This window comes from Neodiprion lecontei, chromosome 7 (assembly GCF_021901455.1).
Source record: "Neodiprion lecontei isolate iyNeoLeco1 chromosome 7, iyNeoLeco1.1, whole genome shotgun sequence".
NCBI lineage: Eukaryota > Metazoa > Arthropoda > Insecta > Hymenoptera > Diprionidae > Neodiprion > Neodiprion lecontei.
This window is the reverse complement of record NC_060266.1, coordinates 9,107,973-9,126,438: the sequence shown is the minus strand read 5'-3', so window position 1 is coordinate 9,126,438 and position 18,466 is coordinate 9,107,973. Positions and strand designations below refer to the sequence as shown.

The window sequence follows — 18,466 nt, the reverse complement described above, 5'->3', positions numbered from 1 at the left end:
TGTCACAACGTTCAAGGTTTTTATACCAATTTTCTCACCCCACCACTCAGCGGGTTATATTCAATTATACGATCATGTAAAATCAAGCAGTAGGCAGATGTACCGGTAGGAAAGTTATTCTTCGCCTCAAATTCGATACGAATATCTACCGGTCCAGATTTCAGAGCCTCGTTTTGTTTCGAACAGTCGATGAAAATCAAAGGTTCGTACTGTAGAAATTAGCTTTTCGTCAACAGAGGCTCGGGTTCTTTGCCGTAATAGGTGGCTTGAAAGTTTGCATACATCTCGTACAGTAATGCAAAGCGATTGTGACTCATGTCCAAGTTCAGGTTACCGTACGGATAATACTCGGAATTCAAGAAGAGCTTGACGTCAGTAATGTTACAGTGATCAAGATGACTGGCATTTTTGCCGGTTTTGTTTTTTCGATTCGTTTGAAAACCGAGCATGACAAATCGCGGTTTTTCCAAATGGGTGGACGTTTTCACAGTCCAAACGTGTTTCGTGGTTGCCGGTAGCAAAGGATATTCGTACAACTCCCAACTGCGGAAGCTCATGGAGACTGGTGTATCTTTCTCAATGAAATTCAACAGTGCGATTTTTCGTTGATCCGAGAGCTTCACGTAGGGTACTAACCATTCCACCTGATCGATCACGATTCTAAAGTCTTCGTCTTGATTTTGAACGATGGCATTCAAATCACTTTTTGATCTTGTAAGAATCAGCTCGTGTTTCGCGTTAACGACGATCTTGCGATAGTCTTCAGCGAAGCCCAATATCATGCTCAAGGGAATAACTACGTCAAAGTTACCATCGGCATCAGTTAATTTTTTCGTTTCCTGAACATCGAGCCATCCAGCATTTTCCATAAGCCAACTTTGACCAGGGTTGAGCGAAGCGAAACCTTTCAGCAGGCTGGTCAGACCAACGTTTTTACATTTATCAATCTCTACGGCGTTGAGTTCGTACCGTACATCTTCGAACAAATGGCAGATGGCGTTATTGACCAAAGTTGTGATCGCTGCTGCGGTGCCGTCCGATTTGAGCAATTTTCCAGAGATATGCAGCGAACTCTTGCTCGGTAATACGCATAAATCCTGATGCTGAACGGTGATTCGAATCTCATCGCTGTTGTTGAAAGTTGACGATGCGTACGGTTTGTGTGCGTGTATTTCTTGGTGTGCGATTGATTCGTCAAAGACGACAGGTGTTTGAATGCTCAATATTTCCTCCTCCATGGTACGGATCATACAACGAAACAGCAGAATCGCAGTTTTATTTGTCAGAAATTCCTTTTCCAAAAGGTGTCAGCTTTAGACCCAGAGCTATCAGGAACTCCACGTTTCGGCGTGTTAGCGGTTCGGGAATCGATCGATGACTGACTTGATCGGGACATGCTGACTTACTGATATAACTCTTTTTGGTCAATCTGTTATATACAATACCCATCTTTTATTGCGATTTGATGTGCAGTCTCACAGTTATAACTTCTCCGCGAAAATTAACCAGATCTCCGTCTTGATCGACTAACCGAAGCTGCACGTGATCTATGGTCTTGACGGTGATCGGAAGGTAAATGACGTGCGACGGTACTTCCACGATCTTATATCCCGGTGGAACGATAGGGAAAAATTCGTGAATAGTATGCACTTTATGTCCATTGACGTAGGCACCCGTTGTAATGCTGCATTCGACTTGCAACGCGTTGACCTTGAGAATAGTTACAGGCATATCCGAATGGTGAGTTTGATTAGCTGCCAATACGCGCGGTGTAAATCCGAGAAGCTGACCAATAGAATCCTCAGGTTCCAAATCTACGATATGGTTACATTTGATTTCGCTGCGTAACGTATTATTGTTAGGCTTTATACTGATTTCAATGTCGGTATTTTTTAACGCGTCTTGAACATACTTTTCAATATCCTCAATTTCGTAGCTGCCAGTGGATATAGTGACTACCTTGTCGGCTACGTAAATTTTATTGCGACCGACATCGACGTTGGGAATGGAATTGAAGGTTAACAGTTCAACGAGACCGAGAACATAATTTTTGTTTAGAGCAAGTTCGATCGGAGGAAAATATTGCGCTTCGAGAATCGACGACGTTCCCGATATCGTTAATGTAAACGAATCATCCATGACTGCGAGTGCTCGACTGACGTTATTAAATTACGTGTCATGTTTATATAGCTTATCGCTTAGAAATTTCAGACACAAGTGTCCGCAATCGAATGTACCGTAATCTTGATACCTTTCGTCGTTGTACTTAACGCTACCAACACCGAGATATTTCACGAGGTCTAACGGCGGTTGAAGATGACCGAAACTGTCGAAGTAAACTACATCGCTGCCGCGTTTCTTATACGCAACCCAGTGTGTCCCAGGACCATCTTTATTGTCGAGATTGACTACAGCTGTTTCGTTTTTACGCGGCCCGGTTTTGGGCATTTCGTTGCGCATAAAGACACCTCGGAAGTATGGAATTTTCATGATTTTTGCATACTTCAGCAAATCCCAATTGGTCAACGCTCGGCGTGGTAGCTTGACATTTAGTTTTTTGAAAGATGAAGACTAAAACCCTTTTTGTAAGGTTTGAGATGAAGACCTTTACCTAAGGCGATCGCTTCCATCGTTTTGTTATGCCGTTTGCTTTCCTCCAATTCTCGTTTAGCCGCGCTCGCATCGTTCACAGCCTTTGCTATACCCGCAGCACCTCCCGCTAACGCACCCGTAGCGCTGAGACTGGCAAAAATAGGTATGAGAAAAGGTAGAAATCCGCCAACTTTTAAGGGTACCGGTAGAACGCGCGGTGATCGAACTTTATGTTTACCACCTTCTTTTTTCACAGCTTCTCGAGCACCTTTGAGTGCAGACTTGATGCTCGTTTTCGCGTCATAGCTTGGAATCATAGACTGTTTTGCCGCTCGTATGATTTTGTTCAAGAAAACGTTCTTAGGTTTTCGACACCCCATGCCTAACTTTGTTTTCACCTTCATCGTGTTAGCTACAGCCCAAGCGGCTGCCTTCTCACCCAAATTTGCGTCCGTTGCGAGAACCCGTTTCCAAGCTTTTTCAGCTAATATTTTATCCGCAACGCTTCTAGCTTCAAGATTCTCACGATTTTTCGAATACGCTATATCGTGTTCCTTACACGCTGCATCGAGAGGATTGATACCGGAATCGCCTCTCGCGAGTCTTTTCGACAACTTGGTGCCAGGACCGCAGTACTGGTAACCGGGAACATGCAACTCGATCGGAAGTTTGTTGCTAATGCTATTTACCAAACCTTTCCCACTTGATCGCTTTTTTGACGATCGCTTACGATCACGTGTGTGCACAATCATGTCCGCTCCGCGACTGAGAGAAAGTTGTTATAAACGATGCATTTATGGAAAAATCCAGTCAGTCACGTTTGAGATGAGGTTCGAGACACAATCGGCCAAGCTGCCCGTGATGAATTTTGACAAATTTACACAGCAGAGTACAAAACGGAAAAAACGTAATGGCGAATTGTTGCCGAGTAGTGTACGTGCGGTATTCTGCGGACCATCCAACTGCGGCAAAACCAACGCATTATTTGCGCTTATAACGCATCCGAACGGCTTGAGGTTCGAAAACCTGTACGTTTACTCAAAATCTCTTAATCAGCCGAAATACAAGTTTCTGAGTCAAGTGCTCGAAAACGTCGACGGTGTTGAGTATTACCCCTTTAACGAGCATGAGCACGTCATTGCACCGAACGAGACGTGACCTAACTCGATCATGATATTCGATGACGTAGCGTGCGAGAAGCAGGATAACATACGCGCGTACTTTTGTATGGGTAGACATCACGACGTAGACTGTTTCTATCTTTGTCAGACGTACGCTCGAATCCCTAAGCATCTCGTGCGCGACAACACCAACTGGCTGGTCTTATTCAAACAAGACGAGATGAATCTAAGACATGTGTACAACGATCATGTAAACACCGATATGTCGTACGTAGAGTTTAAAGACTTGTGTGCGGCGTGCTGGAACGGTGACAAATATGGCTTCGTAGTGATCGACAAGGATAGAGAGCTCGGTAATGGTCGGTATAGGAGAGGTTTTGACAATTTCATAAACATGACAAAAGAATAAAATACACGATCTTCGAAGACGACGGAACAGTAGCTTTCCAGAACTAGATGTGTCAACATGCAGGAAATTCGTCAGGAAAAAGAAGTCTTGCATCGTATCGCTCAAGCGAGTAATGCGATTCGTCGTAAGCACAGAATCCTCAAGACGGGAAAAGAGTCGCTGCAGGAAACAATGAAGGATGTCTTCAAACCTGTGGTAACCCCGCTGCAGGCATTAGTCAATGTTTCTCGAGGTACGAAACTTGTCAAGGAAGAGGTGAAGGAAGAACTCAAAACTGAAACGAAGGATGAGCCGAAGAACGAAATGGAAGATTCTTTTGCAACTGCGGAGGAAGAGGATCAAACCGTCACGGAATCGACGGTGAGATCAGAGGATGAATATCTTGAGATGCTCAACGATAAACAAAGACAGCAGGAGTCGGATACCGTGTACGGGGTACGGAGTCTTTCTACTGCCGGGCTGATGGTTGGTGATTCGCCGATAAGCTTCGAGCGCGATTCCGTTCGCATAGGCAACACGCTCTATCCGAAAACTCAAGGACTGCTGGAGCTGCTGTTTAAAAAGATGCCCAACAGCGCTCACGTTAGCCTCAACGACAGGGGGAATTATAGAAATATCCTTCTCGCAACAAATGCTCACAGAAAGTACTATAGCGCCACCGAGCCTATCCGAAACGCTCAGAACGTCAAATTCAAACATTTAATTGCTGAGCTGCTGAATATTTCTACGTCAGGCAAAGACGTATCACCATCGTCACAGATGTCGAAGCGTACGGGCAAAGGTGTTCTGCCACCTCAGGCTTGGGTTACTCGACAAGGTGTTAAAACAGATTATATTTTCTGGGACGACGCTAACGAGCTGGTGGAACGTCTTCGTTTACTCCTGGCATCTCAAGCAGCTGGGAATACAAGTCACAACAATGAAATTATGTCGATTCTGGAAGAATTGCGGGAAGCCGGAATCATTTATTCGCCAATTCTCGTCGACTCTGCAATCATTTACGAGATGAGCATCGACGTGTTTGGACGTCAGCTGAATAAAAACACAGCTGCGAGCACTCGCGGCCCTCCGGGTGTCGGGTTTCAAATAACAGCGGATGGGCATTACGATATACGGAACAAGAGACTGTGCAACGTCGCAGAACCCACAGCACCGAACAGTGCTGTAACTTTAAAAATCTTGAGACGAAAATTCAACGTGCTGCAAAAACAAATCGACAACCTCGATCAAATGACCAAAACTTTGGAGATCACCACGGAGAAAGCCTTGGATACCTTCTACACAGACCTTAAAACAGACAGAGACTTGTCGACTCGAAACGCGGAAATCATTTCCAAATTGGACACCAGACTAATAGCGTTAGAATATGAACGAGAAAAAGCAAGCACTGGTGACGGAACTGCATAAACCTGCACGCCGGAATTACCCACGTCGACGTGTAGACGTGCGCGGCATCGACGAGACCTGGCAGGCGGATCTTGTTGATATGACGTCGTACGCTGGACAAAACAAAGGTTACAAGTACATGCTCACAGTCATTGATATCTTTTCAAAGTATGCGTGGACTGTACCGATAAAGAGCAAGTCTGGAGATGATGTTACGAAGGCAATGGAATCTGTGCTTGTCGAAGGACGGGTGCCGAAAAATTCACACGTCGACAGAGGAACGGAATTTTACAACTCGAAATTCGAATCGCTTATGATACGCTACGGAATCAAACTTTACTCCACGTACAGTAATTTGAAGGCTTCGATCTGTGAACGTTTCAATCGCACGCTGAAAGGTAAAATGTGGGCACGGTTCAGCATGCAAGGAAGCTTCAAGTGGCTCGATATCTTATCTGATTTGGTTTCGGCTTACAACAACACCAAACACCGAACCATAAGAATGAAACCGTCGGATGTCACCGTTGCAAACGAGAGGCTGTTATTACGTCAGGCGTACGGAGGGCTTCGAGCGATACCTACCATATCGGCAAAATTCAAATCTGGCGACAAAGTTCGAATCAGCAAATTCAAAAATGTCTTCGAGAAAGGTTACACTCCCAATTGGACGACTGAAATATTCACGATAAGTCGAGTGGAAAATACTCATCCTGTGACGTACAAGCTCAAAGACTACCGAGATCAACCCATCGCTGGTGGTTTCTACGAACAAGAGCTCCTCAAGGTTAAGCATCCGGATATCTATCTGGTGGAGAAGGTGCTCAAGAAGCGTGGAAGAAAAATATACGTTAAATGGTTAGGTTTTGACAATACACACAACAGTTGGATAAACGAATCGGACATGTAACTTTTGAATAAATGAATTTTTTTTGTAAAAAAGGTATGTGTCTCTTTATTTCATACCCGACACATGACAAGTATACATCTTTGTTTTTTTAGACAATCAACAGACATATGCATCGTTGTACAAATTTTTTTTATACTTCGGAGCGTTCTTATTAACCATCCTGCATAATAATAATATTCTATACATCATGGTACAGTTGAAAAAATTAAGCTCTACATAATAATACATCATGGTACAGTTATAAATTAAGTCTTACACAGATTACGGTAATTTATAAAGCTACGGTGCAGGCTTGTAACCCCACGGAAGCGTATCGGTCGTGTTTTGAAACACGATCCGCTTGTCGTCATTCCAGCTCAGTGCTACTTTCTGCTGTTCTACGGTATATACCTCATGCTTTCGACTCATGATCAAATGCTGATTTGAGGATAGATTTTCACGTTTCAACGCACAGTCCAAATAATCGTTGAAGGTTATTTTTCTTAACGCTGATCCTCTAACACCTTTGGCACGTTTGTTGTCTTTTTCATCTCCCAAGACTCGGAATGCGTACAATTTAGCTCGTAACCCTACAAATTCCGACATGATTTTCCCGTTATTCTCGTCTTTCATCAAGCCGAGAACTTTTTTGTTTGCTCGAAGTATTCCGTAAACGTTGTCAAGAGGATAATCCGACGTGTCGAATTTGTGCAAGTCCTCCTTCATGTGTTCGTATATGTCGGGGACGGTAAAATTGTAAATCAAACTGTCGCTATCCGTGTACATTAATTTTGCTCGGTTGCCAAATTTCTGCTTAATGTAATTGTAATGAAAATCATAGATGTATGTTTTAGATAGATCCAGGATGGAAAAACCTGCATACAATGGTTTATTCGATTTGACTTTCGTCTTATTCATTTCGACGATAACCATCTCTTTGTCGAAAACGGTGCAGCTGTGAAAATTAGGCTTGGCTATGGTAGCTCTCGCACCGTACCGTCCATCCCATTCGGTGATCAATCGAACATCTCTGTACTTTCGCACGTTTTCCATAGTTTTACCAAAAACTGCGTTGTTCATTAGCTTGTAAAAATTTTTCTCAAATTCGTTGTCAGATTTTTTTCGCAAATCGGTATTCAAATCTATATATTTTTTGAGCCACGGGGTTTGCCTGAATTTGAGAACTCTGTGAATTTGAAGTAATTTTAAGCCTAATTGTAAGCATTGTTTCAAAACGCTGTAGTGAACAACGTAGTTTTTCTTGGAAAATAGCGTGGGCGTCAATTTTGACTGTTTATTGGTCGAAATCGGAGGTACATAGTGCTCCGGACACAATGGTAAATCCTTATGAGTTTCATGCAGTTCCGCAGGATATTCCAAATCTACCTCCAGCACGTAACAAAAACTCTGCATCGTCCGAGAAGGTAAGAACGTCGCATTGTCTGAAGTCTGATACCCATTCGAAGGAACTGTATGGCAGAGCAAAGCTCATAGCTGCACCGTACAAATTATTAACGTCAAAGTACATGAGATAAGATTCTTCGATCTCAGGATCGAATTCCTCTCCCATGTACCTGTTGTTGGCCTTTGCATATCTGTTCGAACACTGTGATACACCACCACGAATACCTTTTTCGATAAACATAACCATGTCTATGTCGGTGAGAAGCTCGAGTTCGATGCCTGTACATTTTAACATTGCATCAAACGACAGACCGGGCGCTGTGTAGTAATGTAACGGGTCCAGTTTGTACGTCGTCCAACAATTCTGTCGAAAATTTTGAAAAACGTCAGCCAGTAAAAACACGTCCGTCTGTAAATACAAGTCCGAATACTCTCCCAAAGTTTGGACGTTAAAAGTTTGCCATACGTCGCACGCGTGTGCGTAATCGTCGTCTGATATATTCCGGTCGTTTAATTTTGAATAAAACTGTTCTTTGACTGGTAAATGTTTCTCCTCGAGCTTCTCCCAACTGTCTATGTATTCGTACGGGAAGACACCTTTCCTAGTCAATAACCGAAATTTGTTCAAGCTACTGCAGAATTTACGTGTTATTGTTTTTCGGCAATCGTCCAGATACGATGATAATTTATCGAGGCTGCTAGGCATGAAACGGTACGAATCTATGAAACGGAACGTTACATCCGTTCCCTTAACGAATTTAGTGAAGGAAATGTACTTTTCTTTGTTGACAGGTAATAGTTTAACAGTACCTTCGAATGACGTACCCAGGGCTTTGATCAGAAAATGCGAATCGTAACCCGAAAGATTGTGGAATATCACTGGGACGGTGTGCGAATTTTGATAATTTAGATTACAGCTGCGGTGAGCAGCACCACGGTACTTTCCCGTGAAATGACAGTGATCCCGATGTTTCACGTCTGTGGGCGTAAACGGTTTTTCACAAATATGACAGACCGCCGACAAATCAAATTCGTTGATCTGATTGAAATTTAGTGGTTCCATCGGTACAACAGTCTTGTAATATCCCTCGAACGAAAGTGCCAATTCCTTTAACTCGTTTACAAACCATTGGATGCAAGTTTCTCCGCGATTAATTTCGAATTCTGAAAGCGAATCGTCAAACGCACAATGCAGATAGTAAGCTATACTATACGGAAGATGCTTCTGATAAATTGTTCTATTTTCCCTAAAACTTTCATGTGTGGGATGCAGTAAACATTCTAGATCTGCGTAAACGCAGAACGGAACGGTTTCTTTGTGCTTGAAATTTTTAAATTTGAGAATCTTGTCCTCTTCTGTTGGCAAGATAACTTTGGTTTTATTCAAATTCATGCAATCTACATTGTGCTTGATCAAACATCTTTCGAAATTAAAATGAGACAGACACCTATCGCACAACCACGTCTGATGCGAGCGTTTGGAAATTTGGGAACTTGTCAACCGCGATAAATTCCGAATCCATGCAAAATGATGTGTTACATTCTTTTCAATATTTTCCATACTATCATCGTCATCGTCGTCGTTTTCAGACTCTATTACTAAAAGATGGATTGTAGGCTTATCAGACTTGTTTCGACTCAAATAAATGGGTACAATTTCACTACGCTTTTGTTTTTCCGCACTATCTATACCGTAAACGTTAATTGAGAGTTTGTTAAGTTTCTCAAATTTTGGAATCTGGTCTAAAGACATTGGAAAATGCAAACCTCCGTATTGTAGCACTGAGCTGAAATGTGGATACGAAGTGATTTCGCTGGGATTGTTGTTGGCTGGAAAGAGGGCTGCGGTGACCGACCAGAGAAAACAATACGCGTCTCCGTTGCGGATGTTGACGACAGCCTTCTTATCTTGAATATCTTTGGGTAGTGGTGTGTATGTGAACACACCGCCTCGCAGTGGCACGTACTTGTTGATATTTACAGTCAAATTGATTATTTCGGTCAGCGACCAACCAGAGTCTCTCTCTTGAAAATCTTCCACCTTGGCCAACACTTTTTGCTTTACGTTCTCTTCGAACCACCCGTGTATGTCAGCTGGCTGGAGGATGATTTGGTTTCTGGTGTTAAAATATTTCATTTCCTCAACATGTTCAGCGTTTTTCGTTATATTGAATTTACAACACAAGACACAGTTTGCCTTTAAACTTCCCACTTTTCGTAGCATTTTCTTCAGTCTTGCAACGACGAGGTGTTTCGCATCTTCCAAAAACCTGTTCAAATCTTTATGCCGCAGATTGATAATGGCTCCCGTTCGAATTCGACTCTCGAAAGCTGTCTCCAAATCTTCCCACCGTACTCGATCGCTTCTTCGTCGGCTTCGTAATCCGTCACCCACTTTTTGAAATTGTTGAAATTTGACTGTCAACGATTTCAGAATTCCAATTGTAGTCAAAATTCTTGTCTTCTCCCCGATCGTTGAGGCGTTGTTGCGTAAGATTTTATTCAAAAGCCTGGTATTTTGGGTTCCGAATCGAATCCATTTTGCAATTTCTGCCGGTGACGATTTTTCAGATAAAATCTTGAACGCCGTTTCCATAATTTGTATTAATTTCAAAAACTTTTCGGAATCCATGTTTCTTCTTCTTTCGATCTCACACACACTTGACAAAGATAGAGTTGCGAAGCTTCCTCTAGAATGACCGCTCTACGCTGACCCGGTCTCTTTTATGCTAATTGTGATGTCACCATCCGGTCGTTTAACGTAAAAGAATGTATTCGAAGTACGTGGAAAATATTGTTTTTCACCTGGAGCAAACTATTGGCTTACAATAAATTCTATTAATATTTTTTTCGAATGTGAAATTTTCGCTCTGGGCTATTAGCGTGAAAGTTTACGGATCGTCATCGGCATTCCCTGTCTATCTAATCGCGATGTCACCATCCGGTCCATTAACGTAAAAGAATGTATTCGAAGTACGTGGAAAATATTGTTTTTCGTGTCTATCTAATCGCGATGTCACCATCCGGTCCATTAACGTAAAAGAATGTATTCGAAGTACGTGGAAAATATTATTTTTTTCGTCTGAGGCAAACTATTAGCGCGAAATCTAATTGCGATGGCGCCATCCGGTCGATTAACGTAAAAGAATGTATTCGAAGTACGTGGAAAATATTGTTTTTTTGTGTCTATCTAATCGCGATGTCGCCATCCGGTCCATTAACGTAAAAGAATGTATTCGAAGTACGTGGAAAATATTATTTTTTTCGTCTGAGGCAAACTATTAGCGCGAAATCTAATTGCGATGGCGCCATCCGGTCGATTAACGTAAAAGAATGTATTCGAAGTACGTGGAAAATATTGTTTTTTTGTGTCTATCTAATCGCGATGGCACCATCCGGTCGATTAACGTAAAAGAATGTATTCGAAGTACGTACTATTAGCGTGAAAGTTTACGGATCGTCATCGGCATTCCCTGTCTATCTAATCGCGATGTCGCCATCCGGTCCATTAACGTAAAAGAATGTATTCGAAGTACGTGGAAAATATTATTTTTTGCCTGAGGCAAACTATTGGTTATATATCAAAAATGGCCGCCGTCAAAATGGCCATCGTCAAAATTGCCGCCATCGAAAAAATCATGACCGCCATCAAAAATGGCCGCCGTCAAAATGACCATCGTCAAAATTGCCGCCATCGAAAAAATCATGACCGCCATCAAAAATGGCCGCCGTCAAAATGGCCATCGTCAAAATTGCCGCCATCGAAAAAATCATGACCGCCATCAAAAATCGCCGCCGTCAAAATGGCCATCGTCAAAATTGCCCGCCCATCGAAAAAATCATGACCGCCATCAAAAATGGCCGCCGTCGAAATGGCCCTCGTCAAAATTGCCCGCCCATCGAAAAAATCAAAATGGCTGCCATCAAAAAAAAAATGGCTGCCGTCGAAATGACCGCTGGTCGGCTTGGTCGGTAAAGAAGGTGTTTCTATCCAGAACCGGCCTTGCTTATCTACTCCCCCCCCCCCCCCCCCCCCCCCCTCGAGCACGTCCCTGGATTTGGTGTCTACGCTCAACACCAGATGGACGGATTTAGGTTCGTCCTTCCTGTCCCAGATCCTCCAAAGGTGGGTCTGGAGACCGGCGTTTTGGCGCTTCAGCTTCCTCATGTTGGTCTCCGTTTGTACCGGTATGCCAGGGATAAGGACCATCATCCACGTGAGCCTGAGCAGTTGCTCCCTCTCCAAAATATGGAGGGAAGGTTGGGACCATCCGCCGCAGCCAAGTCAGCGCCCTCTCGTCTGAGCACGTGACCCACAACACGCCCTGGTCATGCCGGCATCGTTCGAAGCACGGAACCTCCTCCCCTTCCGGGACGGAGTCCAGCGCCTCTCCCAGCGCTCGCACCACCAGGTCATCCTGCTCAGAGTTAAGAGTGGTCCCGGGGTAGCTCGAGGGGGTAATAACCACCCTCAGGCCCCACTTGGCCGCCTCTACTGGTATATAACCTACTATAAAGATTGAAGTTACTGAAAGATAGAAATATCGGCTACAACAGTAATTATTCAATTGTAGGGGCCAACGGTAAATCTTTCCTAGTGGAATGTGTTGCCTGTGTTTAATTTAGTTTCATTTTGATTTATCCATTATTTTTCAGAAGATGTACGAATGTGCTTCAATTTCTCTCTGTAATTAGTGAGTTTCCAATATTATCCTTTATAAATGGTTGTTAATTATTCGGGCTTACTATTTTGGATTTTTCTATGTTCAACGTGAATTTCTAAAAAGTCATTTTGACAATAACCGACCACAATATGGGTAATAACCATGCCAGGAAATATCTCGAGGATACTAAGCTTCTTCCGAAAATAGACCAGCGGTCATCTAGGCGCAGTCGTCCAAGCCTTGTTGACATATTCCATATAGCGAAATGCCGACAGCCAATGGCTGGCGCTTATGGAAGTATTGCCTATTTTTTGCAATTGCTGCACAATATACCAGGTTTATCTCTTCAACCCTCTGTCTATATTAATGGTAATACAAATTATTTATTCTTTTTGCAGAACTCGGCTAGATAAGTTCAGGCGAACACTACCTCTGATAACTGACTTGAAAAATCCAGCGATGAGAGAGCGGCATTGGAAACGTGTTGAAGAAATTGTCGGTAAAGAGTTTGATCAAAACTCGCCAGACTTTACATTAGATGCTATCGCAGAAATGCAACTGCAGATATTTGCTGATCAAATCAGCGAGCTATCAAATGCAGCGACGATGGAGCTGAATGTAGAACTGGTACTATTAATTAATCTCAACAGAAACGTTTATTTGATTTAGTATACTGTAATTATACTCTTTTACTATGCCCCATTTGAGGTATAGTCGGAATCTGGGAATGGCAATAATAGATCAGGATGAACATACCAGTCTGACTAACAATAAGAGAGATAACTTCATATGATAAATTCTATCGAGGGGTCGATAGTGATAATTGAATACATGTAGTTACTATCTAAGTAATAATTCTTGAAAACAACTGGGTTTCGATTTATTCGGTGTCCTGATCTATCCGTACATTAGTTTCATCGTGGTGTTCTGAGTGATCCGTATTTCAGTTTTATTGTGACGTCTTGAGCCATTTGTATTTCCATTTATCTCGGCATTTTGAGCCATCCGTACTTCCGTTCAATTGTCTCCTGAGCAATCCGTATTTCTGTTTATTCAGGCCAAGAAGCCATTTATTTTTCCGGTTATCCAGTCATACAAGCCATTTATATTTTCCCTCATCCAGACATAGAAGCCATTTATATTCGCATTTATAGAGGCATAAAAGCCATTCATATTTCTTTTTATCAAGGCATAGAAGACGTTTATAGTCCTGGTTATTCAGGGGGTATCACTGTCTAGAAACGTAAAAAATCGATTTTTGCATTTTCTTATAGTTTGGGGTTCTGAGAATGCGTCTTGAAAATATCAATTTCAAATTCGTAGATCTCCCATAGTTACTGAGGCTTAAGGGGGTATTCCGTATAGAACTGAATTTTCAAGTAACTTTTAGGAATAAATTTTGCGAAAACTATCATACCTACAGTTCCGGAGTTTTTGACACATATTAAAACATGTTTAAACGAGCAACACATATTTTTATAAAATATTATATTGAAATTTATACAAGTTATGCGCTGTTACGCAGGTCGTGGCGTGATAGTCGTCCAGTCGGGCGCACGGGTCGCGGAAATCCTAGTCATCTGATACAGAAAAACAATTTTTTTTCGGATAGTTAAAGAATCATGCAAAAGTGTCAACGGTAATTCCTAAACCGAGGTTAGCGTTACAATATCTACCAGCCGCCCGTTGTGGCTGCGCCCGTGAACATTTTCAAAAGCTTTTTGGGTCAAAACTATTATGCATAGCCACAAGCTTTCGTATCCTTTTTTTTGGAGCTCATCGAAATTTTGAAAACTTTTGAATATATCTTTCCACTATCTGACGTTGGTCAGCGTTCGTACGATTGTGTAATCCCCTTTGGACTTGGCTTACAAATATCATTGAAACTCCGAAACTACCCATGTGGCTGTAACGACATATAGCTTAAATCTTAGCTGAAAAAAAATCAATGAAAATCGGTTCAGTAGTACCTGAATTAAAAGCGAACATAGGGGCAGAAAGACAGAGAGACGTTGAGTTTTATATATATACTAGAAAAAATACCCGGAATTGGCTGAGTTATAATTTAAATAAAATAGTAATTACATGATTGATTATTTAATAATCATAGATAATTATAATCAAAATTGAATCACTTGAAAGGTTTTCCTGAAGAATAAATATCGCACTTACACAGAAAATCCGCATAGGACGTCCGTTCACGCGTGTTTACCCGCGCGATTGGCAGCATTAGAGATGTTGCTCCACTTCTCTTATACGATACTCCCTCCTGCCAATAACCTTGAGCCCCACTACGGAAATAGAGATATACTTGAACACTTACTCTGGCGGTGGGGGTAACGTATTCGCTCTTAGAGAGAGATAGCTTAACAGGGGATCTTTATCCTTTTCTGTACAGTCCCAACCAGAACGTTGTCCTTGTAAACAAAATGCATGACCTGGATATCAGCGGTATTAATGCATATAGTATGTGAATGTTACAAGATTTTAAGTGAACTGTACACGGTGCGAAAAGGACGAGTATTCTCTGTTGCGCTATCTCTTTCTATGAGCCCCTACCACAAGAGTAAGCGTTCCAGTATATCTCTATTTCAGTGGTTCGCCTACGAATAAATGGCGGGGTGGCCGTGAGTCTCAGCGATAGCTCAAACAAGAGAGAACGCATAAGACTTAAGTTAAATTAATTAACTTAAAATATTGTACAAAAATTTGAATAAATCATAGCCTATAGCACTTCTGGAACATACGGAACAAAGAGTTCTATCAAAATTGGTCAAATAGATCTTAACTTGAATATGTCGAAACATACATACAAAGATTTTTATATGTTAGAATAGATAGCATATAACATATATATTGGGGAAGTCCTTATTTGGGGATCGAAAATATTTTCATTGGAACGCCCGCCAGACCTATTCCAAACTATTCAAAAAAAATCTGTGTAGAGTTTCAAACCTCTATGTCAACTGTAAAACGTGCCGTTAAGCTCTGTAAGTATTGAATGTAAAATACATGTAGTTTTTATAACCAGTTATCCCGTTTTGTATGACTTCGGAATAAATTGTGGGACCGATTTAAAACTTGACACAGTTTTTGCTTGTACTGATAGTAACAAAGCCTGAAAATTTCGAACTTTTATAATCATTGTTCCCTTGTATGTAATCCTAATAAAAGTGATGCTATTAAGCTTATACCTGAATAAAAATATAATATGTTAAAATTTGGAAATTTCTACGGTTTTTTTTCTATTATTATAAGCAACAACTCTGCCAAGTTTCAAACCGGTTTCCTAATTTCTACTAAAGTCATTTAAACTAAATAACTAGTTATAGAAACTACATGTATTTGCATTTGAAACTTTTAGACCTCAGCGGCACGTGTTCCAGTTGATGTAGAAGCGTGAAACCTTACACAGATTTTTTTTTGAACGATTAAAACAGATCAGAGGAGCATCTCAATGAAATTTTCCGACCCCTGAATAAGGACCACGCTAACATATACACATTGGAACGTTTTTCTAAAAGCTTCAGCTTGTGGAAGCAGGTCGTTATGTGGGTTCACTGCTTGTGAAAAATAATAATTAGTTGATTCTAATAAAAAAACAGAGAAGCTCAGGAAAAGGCACAAAAGATTTAGGTTGTGACTAGCCAAAAAACCCTGTGCTGTTTATTCTAATTAATTTTCATGGACACGGATAGTTTTTAATTACGGATGCGTGAATCAACACCACCCGCTCTCACATGTAGATAAAAAAAAGAATCGACGAAAGTACCCTCAAAAGCGAATTATGATCACAGACGACCGGCGCTGCCGGCGACCCACGCCGAGACGTCAACCAATCCATGACTAGAAGCGAAACAGAAAGTACTCCTAAGAGTCATTCCAGTGAGCAGAAACGTACGCGCTAGTGGTCGAGGGCCCTACTGTATCCTTAATCGACGCCGGAGTGGCAAAGGCGATCGAGGCCGCAGGATCAAAGGTCATACTCTCAGTCCGAGGCATTGCGGAAACAGGAACAGTGAATGTCGAAGGCGAAAAGGTAGCATTAGAGATCAATGGAAGAACAAACGGAATGGCGCACAGGATAGAAGGGGGACGAACCATTAAGAATCTGTCGCTTCATGAACAAACATTGCATTCAGAAGACTCGAAGCAATACTCACATCTAGGCCTAATTGATGTTGAGTAGTACACAATCGCAGAACCTTCGATGTTGCTCGGCCAAGGCTACTGGAATGTCATAGCGACCAAAGAAATCCTCGAAGGAGCCCGAGGAACACCTGTAGCGTCATATACAGCAATGGGCTGGGTCATCCATGGGCCCACGACAAAAATTCGAAAAATAGGTTGTTGAGATAGTGCCTTGCACAATTACGACGTGAACGATAGCAGCATCGGAGGGAAAAAGACGATAGAGACATACATGAACTAATGAAAGCTAGTTTGCGGATGGAAGCAATAGGAGTAGCGTTTCGGGAACGCACCAACATACTGAAAAAACGGGCCATATAGTTGTTAGAGAAACACACACATTGAGTGGAGGACCAATGGAAAACCGGACTACTGTGGAGGGAAGACACCGTGGAACTGCCGGAAAATCGCGCAGCAGCACTAATGCGATTGAAAAATCAAGAAAACAGAATGGACAACAACCCAAAATACGCAGAGCTGTACTGTGAACAAGTCAACAAGTTCATTGAACTAGGATATGCGAAGAAGGTCGGAGAAGTGGAAGATGGAGATCAAAGAGTATGGTACCTTCCCTACTTCGTTGTAATGAATTCAAACAGACCGAGCAAGTTCAGATTGGTAGTTGACAGAATGGCCAAAACAAATGGGGTCAGTTCAAACGACAAGCTTCTGACAGGTCCAGATAGAATGTATGCGTGTTTAAATCGATTCAATCATTTTTTTGAAGCTGTAAATCGCAAATATTCATGGCCAATTTCTTTCTGGGCTTGTATGGCCCATTTGCGTAAATCATTATCACGAACGATAAGACAGATGTCGACAGCTGCTGCAAAATTATTAAACGTGATGTCGAAAATTCTAGCGATATTTTTTTCTGTGAGTGCCACCTTTATTCCATGAATGAGCCCATCGTCGCAGTTGATTTATAGATTTTACTCTTTAAAAATTTGTCTTTCAGTGTCAATGCGTGAATTTCTTTTTGGTCCGCTTCTCCGGAAATCTACAGCTCTTGATTAATAATCATACGATACATCTTCGTCTTTCGCACACTCATATGGTAGGTGGCACAGGCTGGATATGTCAAATATGCATAATGTCATCTTCTATTATTTGGGCATTAGTATCTTTGTATGGTTCTTGAAAATCTAGGGATTCTTCAATCGTCATTTCCACGCCATTAAATTCAGTCATCGTGGCCAATAAAATATCTTCGATGTTCTCTTTTAATTAAATTTCCCTTCGATTTATGGGAGTCTATTCTGTATTTAGCGATTGAAATACGCCAAGCAAAAGATTGACGACATTTATAGGATCAACTTTCATCTTCAGTATTACTGAAAAAATGTGTTGTAATAACTCAAATCATATCCTTTTTATTTCTAAATATTGGTACATAAGGAAGTTGAAAAAGGCAACAAAGGCAGACGAGAGGCAATACAAATTAAACTTATTTCCACGCTTTAGAATTTTGATATTGTCATGGAATATTTATAATGCAATGCATTTAATAATTAGTTGGCCACCGTGTTGTTTTGATTATTGAACACATCTTCACATTGCATCAGAAAAATGATATATATATCCCACAATTTTTAAATATTAATTTATAATTAAGCAGGAAAAATTTTAATTCACTTGTTACAGACATCAAAAATAATTCACAAGACAAAATAGAATAATATAATAATAATACGAAAGGAACTTGATTTTCAAGTAATAACAATGAACAAAAAATACTATTTCAATTCGTCTCTTCAACCAACTTATTTCAATACGAGAATATCTTGTCGAAAATTTAAAAAACTTACAAAAT

At 41.3% G+C, this 18,466-nt stretch overlaps 1 protein-coding gene across 1 annotated transcript in view; it reads left to right on the top strand.

Annotated features, from left to right (window-relative positions):
* The window catches only part of LOC107227614 (dynein axonemal heavy chain 2), a 732,784-nt gene that overhangs the window by 101,053 nt on the left and 613,265 nt on the right, over positions 1–18,466 (top strand). Inside the window, exon 6 of the mRNA XM_046746102.1 lies at positions 12,861–13,089. Within this exon, the coding sequence (XP_046602058.1) occupies positions 12,861–13,089 (229 nt within the window). The remainder of the gene's footprint in view (positions 1–12,860; positions 13,090–18,466) is intronic.